General features: G+C 45.6%; 1 protein-coding gene across 3 annotated transcripts in view; it reads left to right on the forward strand.

Moving 5' to 3' along the window:
• The window catches only part of erfl1 (Ets2 repressor factor like 1), a 90,468-nt gene that overhangs the window by 58,516 nt on the left and 7,046 nt on the right, over positions 1–24,906 (forward strand). For all 3 annotated transcript variants that reach the window (XM_035634930.2, XM_035634969.2, XM_047335098.1), the window contains 2 exons: positions 22,907–22,980; positions 23,686–23,920. In XM_035634930.2, coding sequence (XP_035490823.1) covers positions 22,907–22,980; positions 23,686–23,920 — 309 coding nt within the window. The remainder of the gene's footprint in view (positions 1–22,906; positions 22,981–23,685; positions 23,921–24,906) is intronic.

Genomic DNA, 24,906 nt, shown 5'->3' on the forward strand with positions numbered 1-24,906 from the left:
CTCGTCGATAAGTTAGAACTCACCCGCTTGCAAAACATTTGCCTATACTTAGACATCCGGACACACAAGAAGTACAAACACATCTGGGATGTTTAACGAATTGGTTAACGTCTAATTTGGACTATGGTCTCTCGAGAAAAATATTCTATAATCTTGAACTTGTGGCTCAGTGGCTCGTCTTCTTCGACAGCCACAGGTTTACTTTGATTTCAACCAGGTGGTGCAAGTGCACGTTCACGTCTGTCCGGGGCTCAACCACTCCACCGTGAGGTCTGTCAGTGGATCAGAGAAACAAAGCTGAGCCCAAGCGGATGTCGCTCCTTCCTCCAGTCAGTGTCCATATGAAATCTGTAAGTTTAAAACTGTTGTGTAGCTTTATGAGGACCACTGAAAGATTCAGCGGCACTGCAACTATGACTGCATGTGTCATTTGCATGTGACGTGAGTGAATATGCACCTTTTTTTGGGGGGGGGGGGGGGGGGGGGGGGAATCTCACAGGATCTGCTGCGAGTTTGAAGTTGCACTCAAACAGTGACACGCAGGAGTAAGGACACACTCCATCACTGGAGGACAGCAAAATGTGAAGCTGCTTGACGGAGGCAGGGGGGGGTAGGCAGAGTCAGTGCGTTGATGGGGGGAGAGGTTGAATAAAAAAATTGATCTGGGAATTTAGCATTTAGACACAGTTTACAAAGCGATAGAGAGGCGGGGGGGGGGGGGGGACGGGACGACGACATCGTGGGGGGGAAGGACACTTAACTTTACAATAGGTCAGCTCTGCCAATTTGACTAACTTGTGACCCTGACGCGTCCGGCCAGGAGCCAGTCTGGGGACGCGCAGACCCACGCGCCGTCCTCGTCTCGTTCCGCACATTTCCCGACGCTGTTGCCATTGTCACCCGTCCACACGCCGGCGTGCACGCGCCGCGGCGCGCGCCAACCGCACGCACACGCTCAGTAACGCACGAACTGTGTCCCGCTCGCCTCGGGGGAGAAAGGGGAGAAGAAAAAAGGAAAAGAAAAAAAAAAAAAAGGAGAGAAAAAAGAAATCGATCGCCGGGGATAGCGGTGCGCGTCGGAGGATCGTATCTTGTCAAAATAATATATTACCCTCATCCCCGCCTGATCGATGCGGTGGATTAGGGACGGAGGGCTCCCGCTCGCCCCTCCTCTCCGCCCCTCTCTTCCTCCTCGGTGCTTGGTGCAGTTTAATATTTACCTCCGTGAAAGAGCGGCCGCGACGGCTCTCAGCCCTAATTGATTCCGACACATGGAGCTCTGTGCTCGGGCTGCGGATGAGAGAGGGGAGGGGTGGGGGGGGGGGGGGGGGTGCAGGGGGAGACACGAGAGAGAGAGAGAGAGAGAGAGAGAGAAACACAGGAAAGAAAAGGGCAAAAAGACACAAAAACCAATGAATGAAAAATAAAAGAAACATAGAGGAGGGAGGAACAGATGGATGGGAAAGAAACCATCATCGTGTAAATATAAAAAAGATAGTTGAAAATGCGAAGAATGCAGATGGATGAAGAAGCTATGAGAGGGGGTGAAAAGGCCACGCTGAGGTGTTCAGTTTAGAGAAGTGGATGGATGAGAAGTGGATGGATGAAATCTCCAGGCCTGATGGAGAGACAGAGTGACAGATGAACTATAAACCAGGGAGGGAAATTAGGAAGGTCACAGAAGAAAAAAAAATAGATGGGAAAGTGTGAGATGGAGACAAGAGAGCCAATGGGTGGGGAGCGACGGCAATGTGTTTCTCCACAAATATAGGTAGGGGGAGAGAGGGGATGAATGGAACGGATGGCGGAGAGGAAATGAATCAGGAAGAATGAGGGGAAACGGCGAGGAGTAGGTGGAAATGGGACGGCGCGCGGAAACGTCTCTGGGAGAGCAGGAAGAGGAACGGATGGTGGAGGTGGTGGAGGAGGAGGGGGTGAGGGGCCGAGCAGAGCAAATGAGAGGGGATTAAGAGAGCGGCGGAAGATGGATAGAAACAGGGGAGTGAAACATGACGGCTGGAATGTAGAGCGCCAATAAAAAAAGGGCGGGGGGGGTTGAGGAACGGGGAGGGCAGAAATAAGGTGGATGATGGAAGAAAAAAAAAAGGGACCCGGCGCACAAGGTGACAGGATGATATCAGGCGGGATAGACGGAGAGCAGGAGTGATAGGGGGAGAGAGAGGGACCATATTTCCCGTTGAAGGAACTGGCCTGTCACGCTGTTCCGCCGCCACAGAGCGGCTCCATAAAATACAGGCAGCAGGCGGGTCGTGTCGGGTGACTTATGTGTATATCTAGGCTTTGTCAATATTTCTTTCTGTCTTCCTTCCTCTTTGTTTCCCCCCCTATTGCTGCCTCTCGCTCTCGTGCTCCAGTCGTCCTCCCGCTGTCTCCCCCTCCCTCCCTCCCTCTGATGTGAGTGTTCGTTCCTTCCTCACAGGAGAATCTTTGTTCGCCTCTGTTCCCTGTCTCCTCCGCCAAGTGGGTGCTGAGTGATACACGTGAGTTTTAGAAGTGTCCCTCGCGCCCTGGAGCGTTGGCTCATGAGCCATGCGGGCCGTGTTGTGGCACGATGACTTGGAGGACTTGGCAGGCTCATGTCCCCCGATGATTCTCTCTAACGCAGGCAGGACGCCGAGCCTGGCAGTTAAATTGACATCACTGACAAAGAGCCAGCAGGAATATTCCACTTGATGTCCACGCTATGTGAAGTTCGCCCCCAAAAAGAAAAGGGAGACATGCCACTGTTTTTTTTACATGTATCACACCTTCGGTTGCTGTTTTTTTTCCAGCCTCTCTCTGCTACATGAGTGCATGTATGAATGAGAGCGCATGAAGCGCCGGGTGGTAGGCTGATTTATTCATGTGGTCCCAGGGAGCGCTGCACCTCCTCTTCCTCATTTGGCAATGGTTTAGTACCCTGAGCACAGGCCTGCAGAGACCCGGGTCCACGGGGGGGCCCAGGCATCCTGCAGATAAACTGCCCCGGTGTGTACGACCGGTGGACATGCACAAATTACCCTGCTCTGCATTCCATGTATATTCATGAGGAAAACATATGAGCAAAACTTCTCGGAGCAGCTCTGACTTGGCAAACATGCCAAAGTTGAACTTATTTTTCTGCCTAGATTTAGTTCTAACCGATGCCTGGACCAAATGTAAACTCTTGAGCATCACAGTTTGAGTCCAGGGGTTGTAGAATGGGGGGGGGGGGGTTATTAATATGCTCTTGATACAAATTTCAAGAGTTTGAGTCCAACCCCCAGACTCAAACTGTGATGCTCAAAAGTTACATGTGGTCAAGGAAGATGGAGAGATTGAATTTTGGTGTGTGCACGTTTGTGTATCTTTGTGTGTGTGTGTGTGTGTGTGTGTGTGTGTGTGTGTGTGTGTGTGTGTGTGTGTGTGTGTGTGTGTGTGTGTGTGTGTGTGTGTGTGTGTGTGTGTGTGTGTGTGTGTGTGTGTGTGTGTGTGTGTGTGTGTGTGTGTTTGTGTGTGTGTGTGTGTGTGTGTGTGTGTGTGTGTGAGAGAGAGAGAGAGAGAGTGATGAAATATAAACATCTCAGAAAAAGAAAACACTTGCTTGACTTCACCACAGATCTTTTTGTGATATATATCTACTGTATTCTGAGTTGCCACCGACGTGTGCCCATGACAACCGAGTGTCACTGTAGAAACGAGAAAGAGAGAGAGGAAAAGAGATACAGGACATGGGAAGAGATGCACTCGCCTGAAACAGAACTTATTCACTCTTCTTGAACGAGCCCAAAATTTCCTATCTGACTCCACGTCCTCCTCTGTCTCTGTTCTATTGTTTCTTACTCTCCCTCCCTCCCTCCCTCTCTCCGCTGTGTCTGTTCTTTATTTACACCTCTCCCCTGCTCTCCGCAGTGGCTCAGGGAGCGGTAACAGAAGTGTCACTTGTCATTATTGGTCTAATTCAGTAATCCGTCATCGTGCACTCACTGTATGCAGCGCATTATATGCCGGCACAGCAGGTGTACTGCGCACTGAGGTGGAGATTCGATTTGACACGCGCACACACAGGCGAGAGGGCCGACGGGGGCCAGGGCGGACGGGCGCTGTGTGTGTGTGTGTGTGTGTGTGTGTGTGTGTGTGTGTGTGTGTGTGTGTGTGTGTGTGTGTGTGTGTGTGTGTGTGTGTGTGTGTGTGTGTGTGTGTGTGTGTGTGTGTGTGTGTGTGTGTGTGTGTGTGTGTGTGTGTGTGTGTGTGTGTGTGTGTGTACAGATTAGTTTGACTGTGTGTGTGCCAAAAGAGAGTGGAAGGAGGAAACAAAGATAGAAAGATGGAGAGATTGAATTTTGGTGTGTGCACGTTTGTGTCTTTGTGTGTGTGTCTCTGTGTGTGTGTATGGTGTGTGTGTGAGTGTGTGTTTGTGTGTCTGTGCTCACATGGATATATGAGTTTGTGTTGTGGTTTCAATAGAAAGGCAACAGTCCCACACGTCCACGGACAGAGAGAGAGAGAGATAGAGAGAGAGAGAGAGAGAATAGAAATTTGAAATGGTAGCAAATATGGAAGCTGTCATAACAAAAGACGGGGTAATCGGTTTAGAGACCGTGATTCACGGTGTCCGTATATTTCATTTGGAATCTTTGCTCGTCAAACTTGTGTTGGGGGGGGGACTTGTTTGTGTTTGAGATATTTGTCTGGACTTAGACTTTATGTGTCTGTCTGTGTGCTGAACATGTTTCACGACCGTATCTCCATGAGTCCCAGTCAACAACCAGCAGGGCAAATAAAACTGTCGAAAACAAGACTGTAAAACAGCACAGTCTGTTCAGATTATTCTCATTTGTGGTTTAAGATTTTTGACTCAGTTCTCTCAACTATGACGTTTTTTGTTTCACAAAGTAGTTCATTGTGTATTTGTTATTTGTTCATTTTAACAAAGTTCAGAAAAACAGTACAATTTATAGGCGAGTATAAAGAACTGAATAGAATTCTATGCGATCCATAAAATCAGTTTTGAAAAGCTGTTCAAATTCTACTTTTGTTTATCATGCCCATAGTTTCTTTTCTTCTCACTTCTCACTCTTGGGCCCCATTTTATTTAAATATTTTTTTCTGGTGTTTTTGCCTTTATATGACAGCTCTAATAGAGAGATGTCAGATCATGAGGGGGGGCAGTGATGTGCAACAAAGGTCCACGACCAGATTTGAACCGGGAACATTGTAATTATATGGTCAGCGTCTTCAACCAATAGCCACCAAGACGCTCCCACATTTCATTATTAAATATTTCCACTTTGTTATGCCCCATATATCCAATAATAATGGACAAAAGGGACAGACGGTGGAAAAACTAATAACGGCTAACCTACACAAATGTGTGCTTCCGTGGTCAGACGTTAACCGAGGTTTCTCTCCATCACAAAAACGCTGCCTCCCTGGTTTTACAATACACCTGAGGCAACCTGCGTCCTCGCAGTCCCAGGTTTGATTCAACTCAACCCGCAGTTAGGACTGCGGATGAACCCAAAATTCATCTTTCTATAACTCCTCTCCCCAGATTATAGCCCCGATGAGGATATATCAGCCAACTTCTTGATGCAGATCCCTTAGTTTTGTTTTAATTGTGACCAAGATATGGACAGAGTGGAATATTTTGTGGTTCATTAACTTGTCGGTGCTCTCTGGTATAGACAAACTATTTAATGGGATGCTGTTTCTCAATTACCTCAGACCTATACTGTTGCATTTCTGTAATTCTGCAATCACGGCCAACACACAAGTACACAACACTGCAATAAGCTGATATTGGCCAGGCGGACGTATCAGTCTCACTCTACACCAATGAGATCTGGTTAAGCGAGCTGTGATGAGATGTTCACTTTACTGCAGACAAATATTCTTGCACTGTGCGAGCTGCTTCAACCACCGCCGGCCAACTTGGTGGTTTGATTATACATCTAAGCTACCTACACTTTTGGTGCCAAGCACCTCTGTCCAGTCTCACTCCTGGTGTCAGGTTTATATCCAGGGCCCCACGATGACCTCATCCTCTTATTTCAATAAATTCATTCATTCATTCATTTTTATTGTGAGGTTCATGTTGAGTCCCAGTTACCTGTCCCGGGCACACCAATGAAATTGGTTTCCTACCTGCAGCTATGACACTAATCACGGTGCATTTGTGGAAACCCAGACACACAGGCTCGTAGTTTGTCCTGGTTATCGACGGCACCTCTGAGCAGCAGCAGTCGCCGGCTGCACTCGACTAACAAAGGTCAAGCTGGTTTGAAAATTCAGCAAAGCTACGATTCCCCCCCCCCCCACACACACACACACACACACACACCACACAATATTGATTGCATACATTGTTGGTTATAGGGTGATTCCCACTCAAAAAGAAATCGGTTGAGAATAATTGCAAATCCAAAAACATTTTTATGCAATGATGTCAATCCCTGGGGTCCCGGTGGGTGTCAGCTGCACTGCACACTGGGCAAGAGGGTTTCTTTTTTCTGAAACAGCATGAGTGGGATGGGGGTTTAAGGTTCCGCGATGGTGGAGCTTCCTCTTTGCTCTTTATCACTGGCAATTTGTATGTGAGCGCTCACCTCTGTGGTCCCAGCGGGCGCGGCGGATTTCATCAAGTTCTTAACCCCACAAGGCTACAAATCCGGTTACCACTGTAAGTGTTTTAAACAGTTTAAACCAACAAAACGCTCCATGCTGAGTCCCAGGCCGCGTTGGAGTCACACCCGGACCACACTCAACCGTATGACTCTAACTGCGTTTACCTAACTTTCTTTTTCTCTCATTTTCTTTTTCTTTCTTTCTTTTTTGCTTCATATAACACCTGCCATTTTCACCAGTTTATCAAATTCCAGCTCTCAGCAGATTCCGAGGGGGATTCAACACTATTGGTTTGCGATGGTCTCCAGTTTTTCCTGTTGGTTTCATCGATTCATTTTCATCATTCCCTGTTTTTTTCATTAACCACAAGTTAACAAAATATAAGACTTTTCCCATGTATTTTATGTGACTATATCTTTTTGAATTTTTTTTACAATTCAGTTTGTGCCTCAGTGTGGAATCTGCTGGATGGCTGTTGTTTTATTTTAAAATCATTGTAATATTGTCAATAATCAATAGAAACACATACAAGGCTGATACATTTCCGGCTTTACTTCCTGGCATATTTGTAATTTTGTCATTGCAATCAACAAAGCGAGCCATTATAGGCCTAAATAAGAGAGAAGAGTCATGAAACTGTTTTACAGATGAAAACAAAGTTTTATAGAAGTTTCGTGAGACTTACAGCGACCCTTGTTTTATCCCCTGGTGAACCCTTTGACAGTTCAGATGAGAGTGAGGGCCAATTATGGCGTGAAGAAAAACGCAGATGAATTATTTAATGAGAGGAGCCTTCAGCTTACACTCGGACAAGCCCGATAACACAAGGACAACTCATTTCAGAAGTGTGGTCAAAGATACTAATTCATCACATCAGTTAATCCATTTATCTGTCCGGACATCGCGATAACTTGACTTGGCCTCAGTAAACCAGTTGAATCACTTCGCGCTTGGAGACGGGGTTTTTTTGCGTGAAAACGTGCGTAAAAGTTCGCCGAACTTTAAAGGCGGCTGCTGTTTACGGGTTAAATGTGTATTGTGAACGTCATCGTTCAAGAGCAAGAACAAGCAACCACTCTGTTTTGTTGGTGTATTACAGACGTGGCTGCATCAATTAATATCATTAATAGACATTCTACTTAAAGAGAAAAATCCCACTAATTGATTCTTTAGCCCGTATATGTGACAGAGACCTAGAATTGATCGCGGTCGCTTTGCCTGATGCTAATCATCGACTGAAGGTTTATTTTCCATTATGTGATCAGAGGCGGTCAATACCGCTCAATTACCCTCCTCCCCCCCCCCGGAGACGTGACGTGTCCATCCCTAACGAACAAACCACCGGGCCTCATATCATCCTGCACCACAAGTAATGATTCAAATATTCCTGTTGGGACTTTTTTTGTGCTCAGAGGTCAGTTTATATGATAGATGATATTTTTGTTTATCACACGTTCTGTAATATGTGTATAAATGCTAGTTTATTAATAGTCATGCGCATTGACGCGGACGTGTGTTGGCTATAGTTGATCCATGTGCGCTCCGGACCGGCTGATTGCAGTGCCGTCCCGTAATCATTCGGTTAATAACATGGGGTGAGCAAAGGAGGAGGGGGGGGGGAAGCAAAGGGAAGTAAAACAGAAAGGAGTTGTAAAAAGGAAGGAGGATGAGGCGGGGAAGTGAGGAAGGAGTGAAGGATGGAACGTGTTTGAATTATTATCCTGTACATGCCCGAGTGGACACGAGGCAAAGAGCAGGGGGCGACGTGAAGAGTTTCTCTTTCTTTTTTGGTGGGAGATAGAAATGGGGGAGGGAGGAAGGGAGGGCCAATGATGAATGGATGGAGAACAGGGATGAGAGACGCTGCAGCATGAAAGAATATATATATATATATATGTATGGCGGCGCGGTGCCGCTCCGAGGATGATGAAACGTTAATTAAAGTAAACGAGCTACCTGAGCTCCCCGGCTAACCCCCTGTCACACTCTGTCAGGAGACAGAGGGAAGAGGGAGGGAGGGGGGGGGAGAAGTTTGATAATCCAGCTGTGGCTCTATAGTTCAAGGTTGATCGCTGTCCCAGTTTCAGGCAGGTGTCGCGCGTCTGCGTGCGCCAGTTGTCCGTCTTGTCTCGTATCTGTATGTACGAGCTCGTGGCCTGCGAACGTGCAAAAATATTGTCTTCCGGTTATGATCACGTCGCCACTTCGTTCTCCACTTCTTTACGTCTTCACTGGATTCGCCGTCGGTTGCTTTGCGGGCATGCGCGGCGTCGCATTGCGCGCTATAAACATATGCATAAAATCATCTAAACAAAAAAGCATTTATGCATCTGTCATTAATAGAAAACAACGATGACGACGACGACGACGACGTTCAATCAGTCGTGGCAGACAGAAATAGGCCCCTTCCGTTTTGGGATCACACTCTCTTATAGCTTTATGTTCCTGCTCATGTGTACACGAAGCTTATTTCTGTCCGCGCGCGGGTTTATCCGCCAAGATCACCTCTGTTTTCTTTTTTAATGCTCATATTCATTCAATTAATCTGAGCTCTAATTCGTTTATATATTTATTTACTCCGTCCCGCTATCGCTCTCTCCCCCTTTTTTCATCTCTCCCCAACGATTATCCCGGCGTCTAATTAGAAATCGATGCCGCTGGGCCGGCGGGTATTTGCAATGTGTTTGTGGACGTTGAGAACAATTCCCCGGACGGAGAAGACCGAGAGAAGAAAGGGAGAGGAAGAGGAAACGCTACACCACACTGTTCTGCACTGTATGCACACACGCACACGCATTCTGACAACCGACTTCACTGCTTGCAGCTATTTCTTCTTTCTGGAAAAAAAAAAAAGCAGTAGTCAAAAGTAAAAAGGAGGAGAGAGAAGAAAAAAAAGAGAGGAAAGAATGCAAGGAAAAGGAAAATGAAAAGAAAATCACTTTTTTAACGACTGACGCGGGGGATTTGTGCAGAATTGGTTGAGGAGTGTTTCCCCGCGTCTTTTTAGGAAAACAAACAAATCTCCAAGTGGAAAAGCACTTTCCGTCTCACCCCGGCCCCGCGCGCAGAGTGGAGGGAGCCACAATTCATCAGAAAGTTCTAACCTAAAAACTCATTATTATTATTATTATTATTATTATTATTATTATTATTATTATTATTATTATTATTATTATCATTATTACTATTAGTATTAGTATAATTATTATTATTATTAGTGTGTGGGTAATGATAATTCAGGCATTAACCAAATTCAAATATTTTAGTTTGAAAGAATGCACGGTAAGATTTAGCATTTTAAGATTTTAAGATTCTTTTTCCAATGAATAAGTCCAAATTTACTTTTGTAAATTGTATAATGAAATGATCTTCACCTAATTAGCACTGCAATTGGCTAATTCTAGAGGCCAATGTGGCCTATATATGTATCCGCCAATAATTGTAAATTCCCCCAATCATTCATTTGCATTTGCGCTGTAAAAAAACAACAACAACCTGTTGCACAATTTGAACGGACAAATTATGTTACATTTTTCCACACATTTTTTTTCTCCCATCATCTTCATCCTCCGCCGGCGCCGGCGCGCCCGCGCGACGCTCCGACCGAGCCCCGTGGAGAGGAGCCGGTGTAGAAAGCGACGGCTTAGCGCCATTACCGGAGCCGATCGAAGCTAACCGGATTAGCAGCTGCCAGATGAAAAAAAAAAAAAAAAATGAATAAAGAAAAAGAAAGAAAGTGTTTCAACAGAGTGGAGGGGAAAAAAAGGACCTAAGTGTAGGGGGATGAGAGCCTCGCACTTTTATTAGAGTAGCTTTACACTGCGGTGTGTTTACCGTCTGCAATCATGCGTTTTATTGGCTCGCCCCTTAATCTGTTTTTCTCTCTGTTTTCTGTTCATCATCCCAAACGAGATGCAGCCCCCCCCTCTCTCTCTCTATTTGCGTGTGTGGGTGACAGTGTGTGTGTGTGTGCGCGCGCGGGCCTTGGTGTGTGTGTGTCTGACTTTCCCTGACTCTACAAGGGTTCACCAGTCAGGAAGTGTCATATCGGGGAATACAGTGCTGGAGTGTCACCCTCCTCTGCATGACGAGGAAAAATGAACAACGTGCCTTTTCTCGTTGTTGCTTCACATTTCGTCAACCCCTGTGATGCTTTACTTGTGCCAAAACCATCAGTCTGGGCTCCCTGGTGTGTGTGTGTGTGTGTTTGTGTGTGCGTGCGTGCGTGCGTGCGTCTTTGTTGCTCTGTGTTAGCCACATTTGAGCCTTCATCCTTGCAAGTCAGTCTGTCTGTCCATCTCGCACGCTCATTAAACGTCCCTCACAAACACACACACACACACACATTCACCCTCCCTCACTCTCTCTCCGTCTTTCCCTCTGAGCCTCTCCCTCTCTCTCCCTCTCCTTCTTCTTCCTCCGCGCCTCACGCTCCCCTTGCCCATGGCTATATGATCGTGAAAAATGTGTTTACAAAACTCGCTCTCTCGCAGATCAAACCGTACGGACGAATCAAAGACTTTTGGAGAGAGGAGAGAGAGGCAGAGAAGAAGCAAGGAGAGAAAGCGAGCAGAGGGTGTGTGTGTGTGTGTGTGTGTGTGTGTGTGTGTGTGTGTGTGTGTGTGTGTGTGTGTGTGTGTGTGTGTGTGTGTGTGTGTGTGTGTGTGTGTGTGTGTGTGTGTGTGTGTGTGTGGAGGCCTTATAATTTTAAAATTCTCTGTGTTATTCTCTCTCTCTTTTTTCCACCGTCCTCTTGTGTGAGTGTGTGGACGTCTGCCTGTATCTCCTGTGGTAATACAATATCTTTAAGGCCCCCAAAACAACTATCTGTGTCTCACAGTTAAACATGAGATAATGCAATATTGATGTCTCCTTCTGGCTTTGCTATAACGCAATACTGGGCCCATTCTGGCTGGACACACTAACATGGGCTGATAGTGCCCTTGCACTTAAAAGAATTACTGTGATCCTGTAATAAATTTTAGAGGGACGCCACACAAATAACAGGTCCCCAAAGGAATAGAGCAGAGTCAGTGGAACCATAGGAGTTGCAAATACTCACCAGGTCACCTTTCAGACTAAGTATTCGGCACAAGGCGAACGTCGGGTCCAGACTGGACCGCGTTACAGCTTTGGGTGAGTTTCTCCTCGATGTATTTCGTTTTCAAAAGACGGACTCGAGACGTGTCCTCTGGCCTCAATGTTGCCGTCCCCCCTTGCGGATCACTCCGTGCCCTTCATTTTGTGAACAAGCCAAACACTGGAATGTTTGCTTGAATGACTACTTTTTGAGTTCCTCTTTTAAAAATAATATTTCCTAATGTCCTGACATTGGGTGCCTGTCACCGCCTCGATAAAGGTTGATGGACTGTGTAAGCGAGGGACAACGATGGGAATAATTCCAAAACTTTGTCGCTCCACCCCTGACTCTGAAGACTCGTGTTGTATTTTTATATCAAGACTCTCTCAAGCATCCAAATCAAATAAAACCAAAGGATCATGTCTATGATGATACAAGCTGAAAATCTTAATACGTTATTGACGTCCCAGTGTTTTTTGAAACATTTCTGTATCAGCCTATTTGTTTGAATGTCTTCTAGAGAAATGCAAAACCAGGTTGGGGTTGGTGATGTCTTTTTAAAATTTTTATATAATTAGGTCAAAATGAGATGAGATCAGACACTTTTCACGAGCAGAGGGCGCAGGGGCTTTTATTTTTTACAGAGGAGGCTCTTGACTTTGTGACAGAGGTCTCCCGGCTTCATGCGAGAGGAGTGTCTCTCGGGATGATAATTTAGGACAGGATGAAGACTTTATGAAACAAACAAAAAAAGGGGCAAACAGTTGGACATAGAGGAAGAGCAGTGTCGGTTAGACGCGGGTGAGGAGAGGGGAGAAGGTGAGGGAGGGAGGGAGGGCGGCATACAGACAGACAGGCGGGGGAGCGATTATAGCAGGGTTTATGTATGAGCTATTGATTGAGTCGGTGGTGACTTCTTGAGTGGTTAATTCGGGAAGTGAGAGCGATAGAGAGAGTAACTCACTGACTAGAGAGGGGAGGGAGGGAGGGGATAAAGAGAGATAGAGGATTTTGATGAGGAAGGATAAAGTGAGGGAGAGAGAGAGAGAGGTTCATCTCTTTTGGTAAAATTGGAAAACATGTTATATATTTTGTGAGGAATCATGTTGTGATTCTCTTTAGTAACTAACTATGGCCTCATTAACCTTTGTTTATGGTGGAAACTGTCTTTATTGTTGTTTAAAGTCACATGGACCTTATTGATGTGTGAGAGAAAACTATAATCAAGAGATTTTTTTTAATTTATTGAACCTCATTTGCACAAACTATACTTAAGTATCACTTCATGCAGAAGTGAACATAAAGAAAATATTTTGAGTTAATTGGTGATCTTGAACACTTATGTGTCCAAATCATAGACTATATCAAAAACATTGTTAGACCTCTTTTGAACTTACAAAAAAAAAACTTCTACAAGACAATATCTTGGGAGGGATTAAACATACTATCACCAATAGAGCATATGACAATCTATCATATCAGGAGTCCCTGAGACGCCAAAACAAGAGGATTGTGTCATTCTTCTGTTTTTATCAAATTAAAAGGTTATTAGTTTTAAGTAGGTAATAAAACTATATTAAGTATATGTTTTTTTAAGAGGTACTGGGTTCTTCAGCTCCAAAAGTATATGAAAGTGACCTTTCAGCCTATAGCCTACAGATCTATAGTTTGAAACCTATCAGGACTAATTAGTAATTTTTTTCTGTTTTCATAAAATTAAAAGACGCATCCAGTAGGTTATAAAACTATATGAAGTATGTGTTTTTGAGGGCCATGGGGCCTGTGTGTCTATACTATACTGTACAATGTTCCTATATGGAGATTCACATGCATGGCAACAAAGATCTACAGTTGTGGTAAACAACCATGTTTTCACAAAGTATAAGCTCCATTTCTAAAAAAGGAGGTGTGCTGCCGGTGTGTGCAAACTGCTCTTCCTCAGACATCACCCGTCGCCACCCCACACATGAGAGCAGGTATGATGAACGGCTCGCTCACACACACACGCCTCTCCTCTTCCTCTCCTCTTCCTCCTCTGCAGGCGCGAAGTTGAGCCCATAGGACACTCATCTGCTCCCTGCAGAAACAACAGATGCTTCCCTCGTTCGCACTGTATCACCTTGTCTGAGGAAGTCCAAATCAAGGGCGACGACTCGAGGTGTATCGGAAGTGAGGGTGCTTGTGTGTACAGATTAGTTTGACTGTGTGTGTGTGTGTGTGTGTGTGTGTCTGTGTGTCTGTCTGTCTGTCTGTGTGTCTGTGTGTGTGTGTGTGTGTGTGGTATGAGGAGTGTTGAGGAGTTATAGCTTATGGATATAGATTTTCTCATTATATTAAATATGTCCATTGAATATTCGCCTTCAGTTTTTGTCAACAATCTGTCTGTCGTGGTTTGTTCGCAGGTAGGATGATTACCCGCGCGTAAAAAGCCGCGCGTGTGCGTATGGCTACGCCTGTTTTGCGTAAATATTTTGTTCGTGTGTGTGTGTGTGTGTGTGTGTGTGTGTGTGTGTGTGTGTGTGTGAAGGTCAGCTCGCCAGCGCAGTTCTCTTTTCCTATTCCTCTTCCCTCGCGCGCGGGTTTTGATCTCTCAGCCGCGAGATCAAAGGCGCTCTCTGGCTATTAGTCAGCGCGAGCCATTGATCCCGCATCGATCCACGCGAGACACAGCCGCCCCGTGAACACCGCGCGAGGCTCCCCAAAGCTGCTCCCGCACCACGTCTGGAGGGAGAGAGGGAGGAGAGAGAGGGAGAGGGAGGTAGAGATGGAGAGAGGGGGGGGGGGCAGGGAGAGAGAGAGGGGGGAGAGAGAGAGGGAGAGAGGGGGGGCAAGGAGGGAGAGAGAGGGGGGAGGGAGAGAGAGGGAGGGCAGGGAGGGAGAGAGAGAGAGAGAGAGGGAGAGAGAGAGAGAGGGAGGTATAGATGGAGAGAGAGGGAGAGGGAGGTATAGATGGAGAGAGAGGGGGAGAGAGTCAGATAGGGAGAGGGAGGTATAGATGGAGAGAGAGGGAGAGGGAGGTATAGATGGAGAGAGAGGGGGAGAGAGTCAGATAGGGAGAGGGAGGTATAGATGGAGAGAGAGGGAGAGCACGCACGCAAAGAAGGAAGGTAGATCAGGGTGTGTGTGTGTGTCTCTCTCTCTCTCTCTCTCTCTCTCTCTCTCTCTCTCTCCCCCTCTCTCCCCCTCTCTCCCCCTCCACTGGCGCGCGGGCAGAGCCGAACTCGAGCTTTCTCTTTGCCGCGGGACATGAAACAATGAGGCTCGAGCCGGTTTTAATAAAGCGCGCTTTCCCTCCTTTCAACTCTGGCGCGAGGCGGACGAGCCGGCAGCGGAGAGCGATCGATAATTAATGACGATGAATAATTTAACCCTATCGATTGATACTTTTTTTTTTCCTTTTTCCCCCCTTCACCCCCCCTTCTTTTCCTTGTTTTCTTAAGGCTCCACGGCGTTCCATACCGCACTAATATCCTTATCACGCGCTCACGTCCTCGTGTCTCTCCATCGCTCACCTCTTCTTAAACTTGTTGGGAGTTGTTCACCTTTTGTGAAAGTCTTGAGAGAATCATGTTTCATCATTCATCAGAAGCTGCAGTGGCCCGTTGATGACCCGAGTAGGAGTCTTACCTTTACCTGACTGCAGGGAAGCTCCACAACTTCATCCAACTACCCATGAATGAAATTGGCCTTTTATAAATACGGTGACATTGTGTATTTTGAATATTTAAAAACAAATCCAATCAAAAGATCAACACCAACAATGACATGATCCAGCTGACAAGCGCCAAGTCGTCCATGCTCAATGCATTCCTCCATTGCTTTCCCCAAAAAACTATTAAAGCATATATCCAGTTGACCTCTCATGCGTCCTCACATATGTGTAACCATCTGCCGCTGAAAATAGTCATGAACAAGAACACTCAAACACACACATCTGCCACTCACAAACGTGAAGAACCCATCGAAGAAAAAAAAAAAATCCCTTTACCAGATCCAGCATCTGGATCCTTTGCAAAATGTAATCACCTGTAACCATGACAAAGACCATGTCCTTGATATAAAAGTTCCATACAAATCTGTCCCTAAGCTTTTTTTGAGTAGTCCTGCTAACAAACAAACCGAACCAATCACACAACCTCCTTGGCACAGATGACAAATGCCCTAATTTGCCGAAACCCCACACTGAAACGAAATATTCGTGACTAATTTTATAACATCAGCTATACTTCATGAACTTAATAATTCTCATTAAAGTTATTTAAACTTACACAGCCACACTTTTAAAACAGGACATTGGCTTCACAATCACTGTACCCACTCGGAGCATCGTCCAGACTGAATTTCTCCGAGGGATGCTGTGGTGTGGCGCTCCCGTCTTGGGGTGGAGGACTCAGTGTTAGTTTTGCCCCTGCAGTGGGGAACAACGGGCGCACAGTGGGAGAGCGAGCACACCCTCACAGAGCCCTCTGTATACTACAACAGTACATCTTGGTTAAATACGCTGACAAGTGCTGCCCCGGTTCCTATCACAGAGACAGTGAGATCTCATTCGTACATGTGACCGTGTGCAAAAGTTCAAGGTGTAGAAATGAGTGAACGTGTGGAGATGTAGCATCATAAGGTGTAACGCAGCCAGTGTAGAGTTTGATTCTTAAACACTGCACGTGTAGTGTTTTTTGTGTGTTTTCCACTGTGTTTTATCTGATTTATTTATGGATGTAAAAAACCCACCAGTCCATGGATAAACTGTTAAAATGATGAAAACGTATAACCAACATAGTCCCAGTGTGTGAACAGACACAAAACATGTCATGTGAAATTTAAAAAAAAGTTAACTAATATTAAAAAAGCTCATTTGGATGCTTTATAATTAATCGCGTGTCTTCTCATTGCAGTTTGAATGATATCCTACGAAAAGCACGAACATTTTTTGTCATGTTTCATAACTTCACCACAAGGGACATGACTTCTTTAAAGACAGCGTTTCAAATATACTGTTAAATAAGAGCACCATACCTTGTTTGGCTGTTGTTTTTTGCAAAAAAAGTAGGAATTTCATGTGAGGAGATTCAGACCATAGATAAATTCGTATATATTATTTCATACCTTCAAATATATTATTAAATGATAAAGAGCCCAGACATTAAAGAATAAAAAGTTGAAACACAAATGATTTCCCTATTCATGACACAAGACATATTTAGATTGTTATTTCCTAATTTAGAAAAGAAGTTTAGCTAAATTAGAAGAATACCAGGTCACTTTCGTCATAAAAATTTGACTCGGCGTCGACTTTTCATTTGGAGGGACAGGTTCTTTTTCCCTCTCCCTGACCAACCCTCTCCCCTCCTCTCCTCCCCCTCTCGTTCCTCCACTCTCCTTCTTTCCATCTCCTCTAACAAACCCATAGCAGAGTCCCTCTGTTCTTCCACCCTGAGGCTGACCAGTGTGTCAGAGCTAACCAGGGAGAGGAACAGAGGGAGAGGCCAAGACAGACATAGCGGGAGAGAGGCAATGAGAGAGAGGGGGGGGGAGAGAGAGAGAGAGAGGGTTCAGTTGGGCCCTTTTCAGGGGCAACCGAAAAGAGGAATATGAGACAGATGTGCGGAGTCTGTTTCATCTAGTGGAAAAAGAAAGTGGGAGAGGCCAGACTCTTCATGCCTCTCAGTTTTCTTTTCTATCTTTTTATATCACGACCCATCATGCTTTCCTTCTTTAGACAGCACTGGCGACATAATGTTGCCTGAATGTCAGGCCGCCCGCCCTCCTCCTCCCTCTACCCGAGTCACTCTGCAGAATTTCAAAACAGAGAGTTGGTACAACAGTGTATTCCTCACACCATTTGCTTCTTCCCCCCTGTGGTTGGCCTACTCACCGCGGCTCCACAAGTCTAAAAGTTCCACTGACCTGACTGGTCCTGCAGAACACCGGCCCTGATGCGGACCTGTATCAGAGTGGATCAGTTTGTTCTATCTGGGCGGAGGACGACTCTCAGACTCTTTGGAAATTAGCCTCTCAACTTGTTGTGATCTATTTTTCATGAGCAATATTTAGTAGTTACCCGAAAAGCCGGCCACACAAATTTTCTAGCTAAAACTAATGTGGTTCATTTGGCCTCTTAACAAATTTTTTCTCTTTTCTTTTCTATTATCTTGCGGGTGAGAGTATGTGACTCTGATGAAACTAGTGTGACTGTAACACAAAGAACTATATTTCGGTCCTACACTTTTCAAAACAGGACTCACACAGTGCCTTACAACGCGACAAAAAGATAGTTCATGAAAGAGAAAGAGACATATAGGTGAAAGGAAACAAATGGACCACAGCTGTTTTCAGACATGAACTCCAGAAAATGTCCGCAACCTTGCGTCGGGACATTTTTTCCGGACATTGCCGTTCACGTATGACAAACGCACGCAGCAGGAGATTGTCCGAGTCAGAACAGTCGGTGGCGTCCGTGTAGAGCGTGCAGGATGCAGGACATGACGATAACTCTGCTGCCAAAAGCCGTGTTTTTATTCGCGGTCATCAACACACCCACTCGCTTGCTGGAAACTTTCTGGAGATTTTCCAGTTATACTCTCACATGGGCTAACTCAAACATAATTATATGGAGCTGGCAGGAAAAGTTCCGGACAATGTCTGGAGCAACATTTGTGGACATTTGCGTTCTCACACACACGCCCCCTCCAGAAAAGTTGAGAAGAAAATATCTGGACTTCGGTGCATGTCTGAAAAAGGCACGGAACAGGAACTGTTTGAAAAAGGGACAAAGAAAACAAGTCAATGTTACAATTATTAATACTTTTATATTAACAATGGATCGGATGGCTGAGTATAATGTGAAATGTTTCACTCGTCGTGAAGTGTTGAAGCATCTTTGAGCTCACTGGTTGTTTGGTTGTTTGGCCCCACAACTTGACTGTTGTGGTTCACTCATCAGTGTTGGTTCCAGCCACGACAGGTAGCTTTTATCCACCACCCCCCCCCCCCCCCCCCCCCCCCCACCCCCCCCCAATTTTTTTTTTTTACCTGTGAAACATTTAGCTGAAAAAAAAAACCATATATTTTTCACCGGATTTAATGGAGAGTGAATATTTGACCAAGAGGCCTGAAACACGACTCCAAACGAATGATAATGTCGCTCCGCATCTGCTGGATGTGTAAATAAGCAACCGAGAGCCAACAAGTTTACCATATCAACTTGGTGGTGATAACATGTCAATATCTTTTTTTGCAGCTTGTTTACGCAGTTCCCTAGTGGTTGACAAAAAAAAACAGAACAGTTTTTGCAGGTTTGAAGATGCTTTTTTAAAGACTTTGCACTGATCAGACGATCCATGAGAGTTTGCAGTTTGAAAGATCCGGCAAAGCAGCAAACAGCACGAGCACCTTTTCAGCCCTTGAACGTCCTTGACCTCACGCGGATCCTTTCATCTTTGACAAAAAACAACAACCTGTCCCTACAACCCAGCACACTTTCAACAGTTGACCGAATTTTCAAAAGCCTCTGACTCACCGACACACCAGAGGGTTTTTCGACAGTAACGCTCTGTTTTTCTGAAACTAGCGTAGGCCTGCACTTCACAACATGTGGAACTGAGGTTTTCCTCTCACCGAGAGGCGATTGTGTACAGTAACTCGGGCGCCCCTATTGTGTGTGTTTGTGTGTGTGTGTGTGTGTGTGTGTGTGTGTGTGCCTATACTATTGTCACTGATAAACTGTGTGATCTATCATCCACGCTGGCGTTTTATGGGTGGCCTTTTGTGGGAGGGAGATCCTTTGTGTGGACCGTTGTGTCCACAGCTACCCGGTGTGAAAGAAAATGCATGTGTTGTGTTTTTGTCCTCTCACATGCTCTTATCAGTCCACCCGCATCTTTGGTAAACAAAGTGCATTCTGTCTTCCCGCTCGGTGAGATGTGTGTTAGTGTGTCTGTATTGATCCAGTCAATATCTATGGGCTCCATGTCTTATTTTGTGTGTGTGTGTGTGTGTGTGTGTGTGTGTGTGTGTGTGTGTGTGTGTGTGTGTGTGTGTGTGTGTGTGTGTGTGTACCTGAATACCTGCGTATTTGTGCCATATCTGCATGAGACTGTTCACTGCATGTACAATCCATTACAATCTGTGAGCGTCTGTATCTGACAGTCTGTGGATGCCTCTGTGTGTGTGTGTGTGTGTGTGTGTGTGTGTGTGTGTGTGTGTGTGTGTGTGTGTGTGTGTGTGTGTGTGTGAGGAAGAGTATTCCCTGGGCTGCTAGTTATAATGTTTCTGGGGGTGATGGGGGGAACTTGAAAGCCCTGCGCTGCCCAAATCAAAACTAACAAGGAAATGATGGGGGCTCCTTTATCTCCTCTCTGGCCTGGGGGGCCGAGGGGGGCGAGAACAGGAGACTGGGGAGGGAGGGAAAGAAGAGGAGGAGGGAGAGGGGGAGGAGAGGGGAGGGGGGGGGCAGCCTGGCTTCCTCTTTGATTTGTAAAAAATGCATTACCTCCGAAATCAAACGGAAAATTACTGCGCCGAATCAAAACACACAGAGCAGGAGCGAGGGAGGGAGAGAGAGAGAGAGAGAGAGAGAGAGAGAGAGAGAGAGAGAGAGAGAGAGAGAGAGAGAGAGAGAGAGAGAGAGAGAGAGAGAGAGAGAGAGAGGGAGATGGAGATGGAGATGGGTGGGGCATGAGGGAGGGGAAGGGGAGAACACGGTGGATAGGTGTGTATGTGTGAGTAGGAAGGAGGTGGGAAAGAGGAAAGGAGGATTCACCTGTAAAGATATGCTGTCAGATCGGAAAAGGAAGGATGGGTATAGATTAGAGGCAAGTGCGTAGGTGGTACGAGAGGTAGCCGGAGAGACCCCGACAGAGCGCATATATATAATATCATTCTCCGAGGAGACGAGCCTATACATGCCACAAGAATATGGAAAATGGAAGAGATGATGCAGTACTGATGACCTGCAGCCCACAGGGAAGAGGAGACTTATAGATTACTACCTCAAACACAAAGAATATCTTAGTTTTTAAAGACTCACACTGATCCCTGCAGAGGCCTTCAGTCGGATGAGCGAGCCAGACATTAGCATTTTAATGGAAGGATGTGTGTTTTGAAACGGAGCCGTTTCTAAATGAGCGAAGGCCAATGTGCGATTTGATATCCCGCTGGTTCACCGAATACAAAATGATCTCGGTTACAGGCAGAATCTCTTTTTTTTTTTTTGTAGAATCCCACGTGAAAGTGAACCGCTTTCGTGTGAAGATATGAGTTGTGGTCGTTATTTGAACCCTCACGATAACTTTGTCTCATTATGGGAAAGTCAGTGCAGGCGTCGACTCGACACAAGACGGAGAGAAGAGGATGAAAAAAGAGGGAGTGGTAACATGAAGGATAGGGAAGAAAAAAAATATGTGAGTGAGATAGGATGAATGCCAACTCTATACTTGAAGACAGAAAGGAGCAGCCTGAGAACAAGAAAGATGAAGAGAGGGAGGAGAGAGCGAGAGGGGCCACAATCCAAAGGCTGGGAGCAGGGTGAGAGCGAGCGAGGGATGGATGGATAGAAAGAGAGGGCTGGCCAGAGAGTGAGTGAGTGAGAGAGAGAGTGAGAAATGCCTGGAGTTAGCAATAATAATTTATACAAACACACCTTAATAATTCACGTTCCATTTCAATGCTGGAGGGAAAAATCCCAAATTCACAGAGCATAATTAAATAGAGGCAGAGAGTGAGGGGAGCGATGGAGAGGCCGGTGTTAAAGATACCAATGTAGCAGCGGGACATCTCTTCCATCTGAGCTTTGTAAAACAACCCTGATGAAACTGTGATATCCAAACTAGATCCCGTCTCAGAGTTGGCCCGCTCGTCAGGAATCCCCTCACCTTCTCCGGTCATCAGGCGTCTGTTTGCATTTAATTCGGAGGGCGTTATCGCTGTTATCTGTCAAATTTAAACAAAGCAAACCGACGACGCCTCCCTCAATCACACGTGCGCACACACACACCGTGACGGTTTGCGCTGCGTTCAGGTCACTTGTTGGCCATTTAAAAGAGGCACTAAGTGATGCGGAGCAGTAGAAATGAGCATATTACTTTAAGCCTCCGTGCACACACTCACACACACACACCTGTGGTGCCCAGTTGGTGTGGTCGGAATCCGAATAGTGCAAAATGACAGTTGAGCTTCAACTTCTATTTCATGCCGTTTCGTACACCTGCTACATTTCAGAGGAAAATGTTTCACTTTTTACTCCTCGACACTTTCTGACAACTACTGTCACTATTTCTTTGCAGATCAAGATTTTTTTACATTCAAATAAAATAAACGTGCTTGTCAAATATTATGCATTGCTATAGATTTTTGACTGATTTTTGATTTTTTTTAGATCCATTTTGACTGCATAATGCATTTTCAAACATTAAATATATTGTATATTATGTATATTTGATGGCATCTTGCAGGATATATTTCTACGTGATTTTACTGCTGCTCTCACTTAGTGCAATATTTACATAATTTACAGTTTACAATCACTTTATGTCAGTGTAGTGGTTGTTGAAGTTTTTGTCCTAAATTCTTACATATGCAAACACAGAACTTTGCGGCCACAAAAACTGTTCTTTCCTGCAACACAACTCAAATTATCCAACCAGGAAAAGTCAGCAAATTAAATATATTTTACGAAAAGTATAGTCCTTAATAAATCGTGTAAACGTGACCCTTAGTGGTCGTGACCCTGAACATAACTTTGCACAGAGATTTAATACATAGTTTAACTCTGAAAAACATCACTCTGGAATAACTGATACATATTAGATATTTTTTGGTATAATATGACTCAACTTTGACTTGCGCTTCAAAAGTCTATTTAATTCCTCCTGTTGAATGTCCACCCTGTTGCATCAGATACAGCCTCGGGTGACCACATAAGATTACATCCATCAAACACCTGATCGCTGCCAAAAACATATGAAACATAACCGCGCCATATTTCACATCGATTTAAGGTATGTGTGTGAACTCGAAGTGCGCCTTTAGACACTTATGCAATACCTCCATTTTCAACAAAGTTTACACTCTTCAACTTCAGCTCAGGAACACATGCCTGCTGGGGAGCCGACTTTGGCTTTCGCAAATACTTTTCTATGAATTGCCATTTCGTGTTCATTTAATTGTGTTTGTTTTTTTTACTTTCTTTCTCATCTGTGCCGTTTCTTTGTTTTGTTACAGGTGTTGTGGAGGCATGGACTGTAACTGCGTCAGTGATCTGCTGCTCCCCCCGGTGCCGGCACTCTGGACACCAGGTCAGTCCCACGGTCCTACTCAGATGACCTTTATCTGTTGTGATAGGCTTGAAGTTTTAATTTAAGGGGGGAAGAAGTGCTCGTGCATGAGCAGAAATCTTTAAACATTCCCTTTCATTTCGACCCAGGTCAAGTGTGTAAGTTGGATGAAACCGGACAACCAAAAAAAGCAAATATATGTTGTAAAAATATCTGAAATATCCCCATCGTGATCCAAATCACATGTTAAAATGAATGTATAAAAGATTAAATCATACACACGCACTTTGCTGAACAAAATGTGTCTCTGTTGGTGGTAATTGGTTGTATGTCCAATATTTTTACAAGGCTAGTTGGTGTGAGTTTCACTTTTGGGATGAGTAAAAAAAAAAGCCTACTTAACTCCATCAGTGGTGTGCATACAGTCGGCTTTTAGAATTCAGACTCGTGCCGCATCCATCAGATCTCTCCCAGCGAGCTGTCATCATCCAACTGACCAATCTGTTCAGGCTAGAGGGCATTAGCGCAGAATAACATTGCTCAAGGCACGTGCTGTGATATTAAACACATCATCCCTCACCTCCATCACTCATCAGTCATTCAGACAGTAGGCAACCCCCCCCCCCTCCCATCCTCTCCACCCCTCCCCACCCCCTTCCCGTGAGCAACGGGACAAACGACAGGCCCCGGTCTCATCCTCCGCTCTTTCCTCCTCCCTCTGCCCAGGGTTCGCCTTCCCGGACTGGGCCTACAAGCCTGAGTCGAGCCCCGGGTCCAGGCAGATCCAGCTGTGGCACTTCATCCTGGAGCTGCTGCAGAAGGAGGAGTACCAGGGGGTGATCGCCTGGCAGGGGGACTACGGCGAGTTCGTCATCAAGGACCCCGACGAGGTGGCCCGACTGTGGGGGATCAGGAAGTGCAAACCTCACATGAACTACGACAAGCTGAGCAGGGCACTGAGGTGAGACAAGAAAAAAACATCATTACGCCGGGCGCGTTTGGCGTCTGTGCATGTGTTTGCACCCGATGTGCTGAATGTCAAGCAATTACACTGTTTGTATCAGATAAAGATGTTTATCACGTTTACTGCGGTTTGCGTGGATTGTTTACTCTCCTCTGAGTCCTCACTTATGTGTCTCACTCTCCATGTTGGTAAAAAATTGGAAAGATGAAAGTGGGACTTTTTCCTAATGTCAATACCCTCAATTTCTGGTTATCTGCGGACGCCCTAATGGAAAAGTTCACCATTGAGCTGCCAAATGAAAAAATAAATAAAAAATTCAATAGGGATTTCAAAGTCAAGCCCCAGTCTGAAATTGCTCGGACTCTTCAGAACAGGGAAACTGCTGAAGGTGATTAAAACAATAATGTTCACACTCCAGTCCTTCAGCATCTTACGCCCCCAACCACACATTTTCTTATGCAAATACACGGCACCCCAACTTGTTCTCCAACCCCACCCCCCTTCCCCTCCTTCTGCTTTCCTTTGGCCTCTTTTTAATGGGGGCTGTCGTCGGAGTCTAATTGTTATGAATTGGCTGGGGCCACAATTAGCCTTCTTAATTAGCCTCACTTAATTGCTCAATTAAGGGCCACGGCACAATTGCCACGCAAAGCAAAACACACACACACCATCACGCCGAGTGCAGCCACCGTGGATACATGCTGATATGTACACGCTGCCGTGTTTGTTGATATGGTGCAATCTGCATAATGAGGCCTGCTCAACAGTATTTACTGCTGAGGTTGTCTAATGTCGCTTGGCGCACTTACTGCGGTCACTTCCAAACAGAGAAATCTAAGCACAGAATTAACACGAGATAAAATGTCCGCAAGTTTTTCCCAGCAACCCCTCCCCCAACCCCCCACCCACTACTTCACCTGAGCCAGATGGCTCCATGTTTTGCCTCTGCTGCCGATCAACCTGGCATCCTGGCAGACTTGAAC

Source organism: Scophthalmus maximus, chromosome 1 (assembly GCF_022379125.1).
Source record: "Scophthalmus maximus strain ysfricsl-2021 chromosome 1, ASM2237912v1, whole genome shotgun sequence".
Lineage (NCBI taxonomy): Eukaryota > Metazoa > Chordata > Actinopteri > Pleuronectiformes > Scophthalmidae > Scophthalmus > Scophthalmus maximus.